We start from the raw sequence: 11697 nt of genomic DNA, 5'->3' as shown, positions 1-11697 counted from the left end.
CTTATATGAAGATTATTAACATTATTAAACACATTTATTAAGAATTTAATGAGTAGCTAACCTCACACAGGCCTTATAAACAAGTAATGTATGTAGGCTAAAGTATGTGTTGATCTTAATAAAGCATGTTGCTGTCAAGTACTTTATAAACCATAAAGCAATTAGGGAGGTTGCAACTTTATGATGGCCAGCTAAATAAAGTTTATTGATGAACCACACAGTATTTATTAATCATTCACTAAGTATTGTAAACATCAGTCACAACTTTACAACACACACTTGCTTAATAAATGGATTATAAAGCATTTTGGTGTTGATAGTTAATGATTTGCATCCTGGAGGCTCCACACTTGAGGGATGAATGGAGACGGATATTGTACTTACTGTACTTTTAACCCACTACATTTAGACTGCGTGCTGCTTCAGAGCCAAAAGAAGTGCATTTTTAAATAAATGCATTTTATTGGCAGGTGGAAAAAGGCTGAATATTGAATCTAATAATTGACCGAGATGATAATCAGTCTCCCTAAAGTAGGCTACACAGTATATACTTACATACATACACAAATATACAAATATGTATAATTTACTGTTGACACTCAAGTACATTTATTATCAGAGAACTTTTGCTCATGTACTATTTGTTTGGGTGACTTTAAAGTGATATTTTAATATATATTTACTACTGGAAAATAACGGTTGGGAAATAAAACTGACAATACAGTGCTACATTTAGGTGATAAAGCTCTAAGTACAGGCCTTCCTGTAGTCCTGTAATGTTTTGAATGAGCACAAATTTGTGTGATGATGGGTGTATCACACTTTTGTTGAAAGCTGAAAGGAAAAGGCATGAGAACTTCCCACCAGCCAGCACTGGACCAAGAAATGTTAATCCCTCACCAGTCATCCAACTCTCTAGTTTCCCCACATTCCTCAGGTGGCACTGTGTGTGTGTGTGTGTGTGTGTGTGTCTGTGTGTGTGTTTGTGTGTACTCTGACCCCGTAAAAGCAGATAAGTGAGTCCTTGAGTGAGTCGGTGCGTCTTAATAAGAGTTGAACCAGCACGGCGTGTTGACAGCTTCCCCTCTTTAAAGGATCTGAATCTGAAGCCGGACCGGGATCATGGAGCTGGGTGAGTGCACCAGAAACCCTGGGTACCAGGATTCGGACGGCACCGCGTCGGCGGCGGACACCAACACCACCGTCCCCGAGGAGAAGGAGGACTCCACGTCGGTGAAGCTGGAGCAGCACCCGGCGGAGGGGGAGTACATGCAGTTCAAGCCGTACGCCGGGATGCCCAAAGAGGTGCTGCTGCAGTACTCCTCCCAGGCCCGCTACCGAGTCACCCGGGAGATCGTGTTCTGGTTGACGGTGGCCTGCACCCTGGCGCTGGTGGCTGTCACCATCGCGGTGATCGCCATGTCGCCGCGGTGCATGGGCTGGTGGCAGACCACCCCGGTGTACCAGGTCTACCCCCGGTCCTTCTATGACTCCGACGGGGACGGGGTGGGAGACCTTAAAGGTAAGATGCACCGAGCCTGATGCACGTTAATAAAGTTGAGATCCACATGACATGGACAACACGTGTAGTCCGTGTGTTCAGCTCCGGGCCCCCAGTTAAGACCAGCAGCTGCTGTGAGGGACTCTGACTGACTTGAGTCGACTCATGTCACAGTTTTGATGACCTGCAACTTTTTGCAGAAAATAAGTGACTTGATACCTGATTTGTACTTGACTGACTTGTCTGAGTTCGTTTTGTGTCCTAAGTTTGTGGCCGTGAGTATTTCACTGCCTGAAAGTGATGGGGGAGGGAATGTTTGTTGATTTAAGAATGAAGTGATAAAAAACAAAAAAACAAAACACTTTTGTTATTCATATTGTTTATATTGTTTTCTACTGCTGTTCTTTCTTTTCTTTCTTTCTTTCTTTTTTGTTACATATATTTTATATAACAATATACATATGTATAGAAAATATACAGTATTTGCCAATATACACACAATATCTGTATATATGTAGTTATCAAACACTTGTTACAAACATATGTGACAGTAGCAGGATGACAGGCGCCTCCTGCATTGGCTTGAATGACTGTGCTTTTAGGCTACAGCCCACGTCAGCAATCAGAACATGACTGGACAAAAATATAATTAATATTGAAAACAAATAATCACAACAATATCAATTAAAAATCAGCATCATGACATCTGATGTTTTTTTTTTAATGATAAAATGCTATAAATAAGATCCACAATTGCGACCAATCACGGGTCGGAATTTAAAAAGTGCACGTTCTATGGATACTCGATGAGAATTCTTTTTAGGCCATCTCAGCCAAACGGGGGGCAATTATTAGAAAAGTAGAGTAATTTCAAATGTGAAAACTGTGTGGTGAGGGAGTATTGGTTGTGACTGTGTGCCAGGCATAATTATTGGCAAAAATAAATAAGTTGGCACCATGAGTGATAGGAGGACTACGATAGAGGCCTATAAATACGTGTGGAATTTAACTTATGTTTGGAGTGAAATGATTCTGCGGGCTTGTGTCACGCACACCCTTCCCCCCAGTTGTGTGACGCGTGTCTGACGACACAGTGTCTCTCTGGGGATGGCATAGCAAAGCCCGTAAACAGGTACGCCTGTACATAACAACCGAAGAGGCGGAAGTACTCTACGGGTACAGGCTGCCTGCGGAGGCCGGTGTCATGCGCATAGCATGCCGGCTCTGGCTGACAGCCGGACACTTAGAGTGCTGTTGACACGCAGATGATCACTCCCCTCTGATAGGTCCTTAATTGTACCAATCAGTTGAATTTTTTTTTCAATTGTTAAGACTTGTATGAGAACTCATTTTTTAAGACTTTGACAAAATTAGAAACAAGTATATATTTCAACATTTTAGACTGACTCAGCAGCGATCAATAATCAGTATCAGTAAAAAAAAAAAAAAAAAAAAAAAAAAAAAAAAAAATATATATATATATATACACTATATTACCAAAAGTATTCGCTCACCTGCCTTTACTCATTCTATGAACTGAAGTGCCATCCCATTCCTAACTCATAGAATTCAACATGATGTCGGTCCACCTTTTGCAGCTATTACAGCTTCAACTCTTCTGGGAAGACTGTCCACAAGGTTGAGGAGAGTGTTTATAGGAATTTTTGACCATTCTTCCAAAAGCGCATTGGTGAGGTCACACACTGATGTTGGTCGAGAAGGCCTGGCTCTCAGTCTCCGCTCTAATTCATCCCAAAGGTGTTCTATCGGGTTCAGGTCAGGACTCTGTGCAGGCCAGTCAAGTTCATCCACACCAGACTCTGTCATCCACGTCTTTATGGACCTTGCTTTGTGCACTGGTGCACAGTCATGTTGGAAGAGGAAGGGGCCCGCTCCAAACTGTTCCCACAAGGTTGGGAGCATGGAATTGTCCAAAATGTTTTGGTATCCTGAAGCATTCAATGTTCCTTTCACTGGAACTAAGGGGCCAAGCCCAGCTCCTGAAAAACAACCCCATACCATAATTCCTCCTCCACCAAATTTCACAGTTGGCACAATGCAATCTGAAATGTACCGTTCTCCTGGCAACCTCCAAACCCAGACTCGTCCATCAGATTGCCAGATGGAAAAGCGTGATTCATCACTCCAGAGAACGCGTCTCCACTGCTCTAGAGGCCAGTGACGGCGTGCTTTACACCATTGCATCCGACGCCTTGCATTGCACTTGGTGATGTGTGGCTTGGCTGCAGCTGCTCGGTCATGGAAACCCATTCCATGAAGCTCTCTGCGTACTGTACTTGGGCTAATCTGAAGGTCACATGAAGTTTGTAGCTCTCTAGCAATTGACTGTGCAGAAAGTCGGCGACCTCTTTGCACTATGCGCTTCAGCATCCGCTGACCCCTCTCCGTCACTTTACGTGGCCTACCACTTCGTGGCTGAGTTGCTGTTGTTCCCAAACGCTTCCATTTTGTTATAATGGAGCTGACAGTTGACTGTGGAATATTTAGGAGCGAGGAAATTTCACGACTGGATTTGTTGCACAAGTGGCATCCTATGACAGTTCCACGCTGGAATTCACTGAGCTCCTGAGAGCGGCCCATTCTTTCACAAATGTCTTGTTTCACAGTCTGCATGCCTGAGTGCTTGAATTTATACACCTGGGGCCAGGCCAAGTGATTAGAACACCTGATTCTGATCATTTGAATGGGTGAGCGAATACTTTTGGTAATATAGTGTATATATATATATATATATATATATATATATATATATATATATATATATATTTTTTTTTTTTTGCTTTCTGCCACATTCTGACTTCTTTGAAATAACGCTGAACCACTGAGGTGAACAGGAGCACAAGACTTGCTCTACAAGACCCTGTTGTCTTCACTTTATGTGTACGCTGTTCAGAGGGGCGGATATCTGTTTTGGGGGGACATAAGAAAAAAATGAAGCATCTGGAAGGAGAGGGCTACGCGAGATCTTCCGCCCCTGAAATCAGACCCTGCAGGCAAGTGCCTTATACATGTGGCAGGTGGACATAACGTCGTTACATTGTGTTGTTTAATAATGCTGTCAGTGAGTCCATGGTACGTTTGAGACACAGGCACTAAGAGCTCATGGGATGACCCCCGTTTTTTCAGAGGCAGGAGCCGTCGTCCGCCATGGTCCAGTGGTTTAAATTAAATGTAACCTCGAATCTCCCCAGTGCGCATGCGCTCCACCGTCGAGAAGCAGTAGTTGTGAGTTCGCGTCCAGGCAGGGACCGTTCGCTCTCCCACTACAAGCTAGGCAGTAGCTGTTTGATTTATCGGCGCTGTAACTATAGAAACACGCCGTTTTTAACATTATTGTCTGATTTACCAAACCTGACGCTGGAGTAATGAGCAGAATGATTATGCTGAGGACACTCGGGAGTGCAGGGGGCAGTGCAGCAGTGTAAACACTTAAGAAGCTGTTGGTTCTTATGCAGTATGACACACACGACCCCCGTTTTTTCTGAGGCGGGAACCGTTATCCCCGATAGCCGAGCGGTTAAAACGTGTGTAAGCGCTAATGTCATTAGTGCGCATGCGCCCAATCGTTGAGAACCTGTGGATGCGGGTTCGAGTCCAGCAAGGACGAGTCCGTCTCTGACCACAAGCTGTGCAGTCTCTACACAGTTTGTCCACGCTGTAACTATAGAAACACTCCGCGGTTTTTAACAGTGTCTGATTTACCAAAACCTGAAGCTGGAATAATGAGCAGACTGATTCTGCTGAGAAGACTCCTTAGGAGTGCAGTAGTGTAAATAATGTTGGAGTTTTTTGGTTCACATCCACATAGGCATAGAATTGTGTATGGACTGTATGGATGTTTCTCAAATGATGGCTGAAATGTCCACACTAATATTTTTTACACAATATAAAATGTGTAATCATTAACTTTATTAATGTGATGTTGCCTGCCTGCATATTTTCACATGCAGTCAGATAGTGGTTAATTATATAATGTGGTCTATTTCTAAGGAAACTGGTCCAGCTGTATAATGCAGTGGTTTGCACTATAATGTAACATAATGCATGATGGCTGAAGTCAAGTTCAGACACTGTTATTGCGCAGCCCTCTCCTCTGTCATTAAACTGCTTAACAATGTATACAATTTTTCTCCCCTGGCGGCAGTGCATGGTGGTGGTGAGGGGTGACTCGCTATGTCCCTACCAATGTCAAAATCAAACCTACGCTCTTGGTTTGATTACATATATTTCACTGAATATCAGAAATTACAACATAAGTTCAGTTCACTGTCATGCTGTTGTAACATGTTAGATAACTGGCCAATGAAATCATTATCTGACCGGTACTAATACCTCATGTTTTCTTTTAATAAAGGTCGGAAACTGCTGGTGAGAATGCAATTCCTTATGGGGACTTGCCTGAGAATAAATGACACGAGACTTAAATGTGACTTGGACCAAATGACCTGAGTCATGTCTGATAATCCCATGATTAAAAATAAAAAAAAGCACAATACTTCTAGTGCTGTATTTCATGCAAGTTGTTCTTTCTAAAGCAGTTATAACCAAATAATGTCTTTAATCATGTCTTATAAATCATTTACTAACAGAAATGTGACTGGAATCATTTAGTCCAAGTCTCCAAGTATAATCAAGTCAGGCTTTATTCAGTCAAGATGAGTCCTTAGTTGGGGCAAGTCAAAAAAACATAGACAAGACGATGGGTTGATGGGTTCGTTTTCTCTAGGTACCAAAAAACACTTGTTAATTGTTGACAGCATCAGTAGTAATCATCTCTGTCCTCTGGCTTGTCATTGTGACAAAGTCCTCAATTCATCACTGTTTTGTCTCTGGTCTGGCAGGAATTCAGCAGAAGCTGGACCACTTCCAGTACCTGAACATCAAGGCGGTGTGGATCAGTCCTTTCTACCGCTCTCCTATGAAAGACTTCGGTTATGATGTGGAAGATTTCCGGGACATTGACCCGCTCTTTGGAACCATGAAGGACTTTGAAGAGCTCCTGGCTGAGATGCACAGCAGAGGTCTGTGCCGTTCATGTTGGGCGATGTGATGGTAGATCAATATGTGTTTCCTTTGTGGGGAGACAAGCGTTAACTCACATTTCTGTCTCTGCTTCCTCCATCAGATTTGAAGCTGATCATGGATTTTATTCCCAATCACACGAGCGATCGACACCGCTGGTTCAATTTGAGCCGGATTAGAGACCCTCACTACAAGGATTACTATGTCTGGACTGACTGCAATGCATCTTTTCCAAAGCCCAACAATTGGGTTGGTACTTCAATTGTTCTATCTGATTATTCTCATTGTGCACATATTAACTGAACCTTCACAGATGCTTTACACCTCCTAATCCTCTGTGTCTCCTCTGTTTCTCTGCTGCCTTCTCTCAGGTGAGTATTTTTGGGAACTCATCATGGACTTACGATGAAGTTCGAGGACAATGCTACCTGCACCAGTTCCTCAAGGAGCAACCTGACCTGAACTTCAGGAACCCAGATGTCCGCCAGGAGATCGTTGTAAGATTACATGAATGACACGTGCTCTTACTGACATGCTCTCAGTTTTAAAAGTCTGTTTTTCAGCAACTCGCTTGATGATTTTTGCTGTCGAAAGATTGGGGGGCTCTGTGTGCAGGCAAACTGGAGAGAAGTTCAATATTGTCACTACCAAGATTGAAGTGAAGTTCAAAGCTAGCTGAACGTAGACAAACTTCCTGTTGAATATTCATTATTTTATTTCAGGACCTTATTCATTTCTGGCTGGGGAAAGGAGTGGATGGTTTCCGGATGGATGCGGTGAAGCACCTCCTGGAGGCTCAACACTTGAGGGATGAACCACAGGTGGACCCGAACCAACCACCAGTGAGTGTAACCTTTTTGCACCTCATAACATCTAACCTCACTTGACACCATTGTTTATCTCTAACAAGCACCGGCTGTGACAGGCAGCGATTATCTGCTGGCTTAGGTCTAGCAGCTGTTTGTCCTCACATTGACTCAACACAGCCACCAAAGATGGTGAGGTCTGTCTGATCCGCTGTTTGAAACCGATCCATATCAAATAGCAGAATGGGAGAGTGACACTCTAAATACATTTACCCTCACGTAAGGCCTCGGGCTTCAGATGTAATCAAATTTAATATCGGAGATTGACATCTGAGGGTGCTGTGGAAGAATTTTTTTGAATCCTGTCCACGAGTTCTCCGCTGGAGGTCACTGGGGAAATGATTGTAGGTGGTATCTTTGATAAAGATATTGAAATAACCACTGCAAAATATGTCGGCCTATATATGGATAACGTTTTTTTACCTCCTAATATTGGCATCAGTGTCAGCCCCAAAAATCAAGTATCAGTCGGGCTCTATTTCAAACTCCATGGAGAATAACTTTTGTGACTGCTGTGCTGTGTTCAAACCACATTGCAGCTTTTCTCTGAGATCAAAGTTCAGTTTAGTTAACAATCTCTGGCATAACATACGGTTCTAATTTTATTTAATTATACCCGTGACATCTCAGAGTCCAGCACTTTACGATCTGAGGCATAAAAGCAGCACTGTGGGCAGAAAACCGGTATAATAAACATAATCAAGAGCTGAGTGGGAGGGTTCTCACTATGCATGATGTATCAGTCATCATTTAGCTTAAATGTCATGCTCGTCTAGTGTCATTCTGGAGAAAATACACTCTTCTTAGAATCCGAAGGGTTCATGATTCATGCAGAGTTAAGCTCACTGAGAAAGAGTTTTTCTTCCATGGCGACTGAAGTTATTTCTCACTGAATGCAGATTAGTAGAAAAAAGGCATATTTCTGTGGATTAACAGATCTCTGAGATTTACTTACCGCTGCAGAATAACTATAGCACTGAGACTGACTTGTCCACTCAGTGTTGACTCAGAGGTGTAGTCACTGCTACACACAACCATAAAAGAGTAACTCTGTTATCATCATAGCTTTAGTGTTTGGTGTAATAGTAAATCCAGATCATCTTTGTGTTTTACTGGCTGTTGGCTGGGTTGCTTGGTCATGCTGCAGGTCTGCTCAGTGGTTCAGTGCCTTAAATAGATTGATGACCTGGTCCTGTCCCCGTGTTTGAGTTCAGTGGTCATTTTTCAGGAGTATGACATCACTGTCCCTGGTGAAGCAGGTCCCATGCTGATACACTAAAACAGAAAATAGAAAAGATAAAAATACTTATACATCTGCCTGTGTCTCATTTCCCTGTATTCTGTCTTCTTCTCCACTTTTATTGCAACTAATTATGTCCCAATGAACATTCCTTGCACACAGCAGCAGTCCTTGATCAGCAGACCCACTTTTTACTCTCTATGTATCTAGTTTCCACTTTTTATCCAACTACCTGGCCTGTGACTGGACCCCTGCTTTGTCTGACAAAGAAGCACATTTACACCCAAACTCTCCTAACTCCCAGTGGGCAGAGGAAACTGCAGAACATCTCTCTGAATCCACTGTAGTTGACAATCTCAAGACGGCCTCTGTACCAACACTTAGGCTACTCACCCGACAGACCAGGAAATCCAGTAATGACCACATCCCCTCATGCTTCTTTGTATTCATCACACTCCAGGAAACTGTTACTACAGAGTGGGACCTCCACAGTGACTACACCACCAGTCAGGTGGGCTTGCATGACCTGCTGAGGGAGTGGAGGGCTGTGATCGACACCTACAGCCGTGAGCCCGGCAGATACAGGTAAGAGAGCGATAACAATAGACTTATGTTATTATATTAAGACCTGAAACGCTCTTTTGCTGCTACATACAATGACGATGCTACGAGCTTGACATAATTCATTATTCTTAATTTGACTTCTTCTGCATTGCTTTAAAAGAGTCTTATGTACTGTAATGCATTACATAACTGTATTTTACTATTATTATTATTACTGTAATATGTTGACAATTAAGTTAACTTGACATAAGATAAGATTCGAGATAATAAAATAAGCAGAGATTACAGGTTAGAAGCTTGCATGCCGAGTGTTGAATGTTGACAGTTCAAACACCGATCAGTGTTGGTGCTATCATACTTAACATTTTAAGTAACATTTTTTCACTCCAGGTTCATGGTGACGGAGTCATATGATTACGACGAGGTGTGGAAGACCATGATGTACTACAGCACCCCACTGGTTAAAGAAAGTGACTTCCCCTTTAACTTCTACCTGCTGGACCTGCCCCAGAACACCAGCGGCTTGTGGGCACAACATCTGGTCCACCTGTGGATGGGCAACATGCCCAAGGGAAAATGGGCGAACTGGGTGGTGGGTCCCCACAGTCACATGCACACATTAGTCTCTTGGCTCTATTTTTTAGACGAGGCTGCTGTATAGGGATAACAACAAATACTCTGCGTCAGTCCCAATACACAGTCAGATCACATGGTGTTTCTCTTCCCAGTTTTATAACAACAGGATGTTTTGTTTTATTGTACAGGGTGTAAACTGCTGAACACGCTAAATATCAAAAGATGATAGTAGTATCAGAAAAGCAGCGACACTATTAAATCAAGTTTACGATTATGAAAATAGCCCTCTGTGATAAGATGGATTATATAACTTTTGGAAACCAGAAATTAAATGGTAACTGATTAGGTGAACAGAATATCATGTTGATGCTTCAGAGTGAGCACCAAACAGATAACTAAGAAAACAAAGATGTGCCTACCAATGGATTATTGTTTCCCTGGTCACAGAGTAGTGTGTATGAGCTCCACTGCTCTGTCCCTCTCAGTGCACAAGAGTACAAAGTCTAAACTGTAAGATAGTGTACACTGATTTACGATTGTTTCAGTGTCAGTGACTCATCCCATGCCCACAATGTCTCTCCATCTCAGCCGGTATTGGGCTTCTCTCTCACGTGATCTTTATCCATCACCTTTTAACTTCAGCTTTCTCTCCCATGATCCACACCCATCTACTTCACCCAGCCATCTTCATCATGACTTATCTCACTCACCTCTCCACCCTCTCCTGTACTTCTCTTACCGCCACCGTTATCAGGTTGGGAACCATGACAGGTCTCGAATTGCCTCCAGTGCTGGACAAGCCTATACCCGTGTCATCAACATGCTGCTGCTGACCCTTCCAGGCACTCCAACCACTTACTATGGCGAGGAGATTGGCATGGAGAACATCAATATTACAGAGAGTCAGGTTCAGGATCCTGCTGGCAAATACAACAAAGTCAGTACTGTGTATACTCTGAAAAACACTTTAATACTCACTCATGCCAAACATAAAATAAAAACCGGACAATTTAACATGAATACAAGTAAGATTTCTTGCAGATTTGCTGTACTATAGATGACTTTTGAAAGTGTATGTACATTCAAGTGTGTTAATATACATTCATTGTCAGAAGAAGTGCCAACATGATTGTCCTTTCACTGCAGAGTCTCAGTCGAGACCCTGAGCGGTCTCCGATGCAGTGGAGTGGTGACATGAATGCAGGCTTCAACATCAAAACCAACATCACCTGGTTGCCTGTACACCCTAACTATGAAAGCGTCAATGTGGAGGTACAGACCTCTTGTAGCACTGAGCATAAACATCTGACCAGAGCTTTCTCAAGTTGATCATATTTCACTTCATCATGTACCCCTTCATCAATCTTTGTTTTCTAGGTCCAGAAGGAAGATGAAGGTTCTGTCCTGGCTCAGTACCGCTTCCTGAACACCCTGCGCCAGTCAGAGCTCTCCTTTCAGCGTGGCTGGTTCTGCTACGTTCATGCTGATGCCAATGTCTTTTCGTACCTTAGAGAGCTGGACGGGCTTGACCGAGCTTTCCTCATTGTGCTCAACTTTGGTAAAGAGTCTGTCATCACAGATCTTTCATCTGTTCTTGAGTTACCAGACCAGATGACGGTGCTGATGAGCACAAACCGTGCCAACAATGGCAAGGTGTTCAAAAAGTCTCAGATTATGACAGAGGTGGGCGAGGGTTTGGTGATACAGTACTCCACCGGCACTCGGTATAATCCCAACCACCCCAACCAGTGCTACATTTCTGAGAAGGCCTGCTATATGAAGGTCATGGACATACTCTATAAATGCTAATAAGAATAGACACTGGCATTCATTCTATTATCACAGCAATTTTTGTCTTCTCGGTAAGGGATTTATGTCTTAATAAAGTGGATGATTGCAGATACATA

The 11697-nt window shown here is 42.9% G+C and overlaps 1 protein-coding gene across 1 annotated transcript; it reads left to right on the top strand.

The window, feature by feature from the left end:
- The first annotated feature begins 1007 nt into the window (after window positions 1-1007).
- On the top strand, window positions 1008-11695 carry slc3a1 (solute carrier family 3 member 1). Its single transcript, XM_037124630.1, has 10 exons — window positions 1008-1522; window positions 6364-6543; window positions 6648-6793; window positions 6916-7041; window positions 7267-7386; window positions 9111-9235; window positions 9605-9806; window positions 10545-10727; window positions 10937-11062; window positions 11168-11695. The coding sequence occupies exons 1-10, from the start codon at window positions 1123-1125 to the stop codon at window positions 11597-11599; spliced, it is 2040 nt and encodes a 679-aa protein (XP_036980525.1). The 5' UTR covers window positions 1008-1122; the 3' UTR covers window positions 11600-11695.
- Window positions 11696-11697: the final 2 nt, after the last annotated feature.

The sequence above is a fragment of the Acanthopagrus latus genome, chromosome 15 (genome assembly GCF_904848185.1).
Source record: "Acanthopagrus latus isolate v.2019 chromosome 15, fAcaLat1.1, whole genome shotgun sequence".
NCBI lineage: Eukaryota > Metazoa > Chordata > Actinopteri > Spariformes > Sparidae > Acanthopagrus > Acanthopagrus latus.
This window is presented reverse-complemented; position numbering and strand designations above follow the sequence as displayed.

Coding starts and splice junctions, on each gene's coding strand:
- slc3a1 (XM_037124630.1), top strand. CDS start 1,123: ATGGAGCTGGGTGAGTGCACCAGAAACCCTGGGTACCAGGATTCGGAC. Junction 10,728..10,936: donor CTGCTGGCAAATACAACAAA/GTCAGTACTGTG, acceptor CTTTCACTGCAG/AGTCTCAGTCGAGACCCTGA. Junction 11,063..11,167: donor ATGAAAGCGTCAATGTGGAG/GTACAGACCTCT, acceptor TTTGTTTTCTAG/GTCCAGAAGGAAGATGAAGG.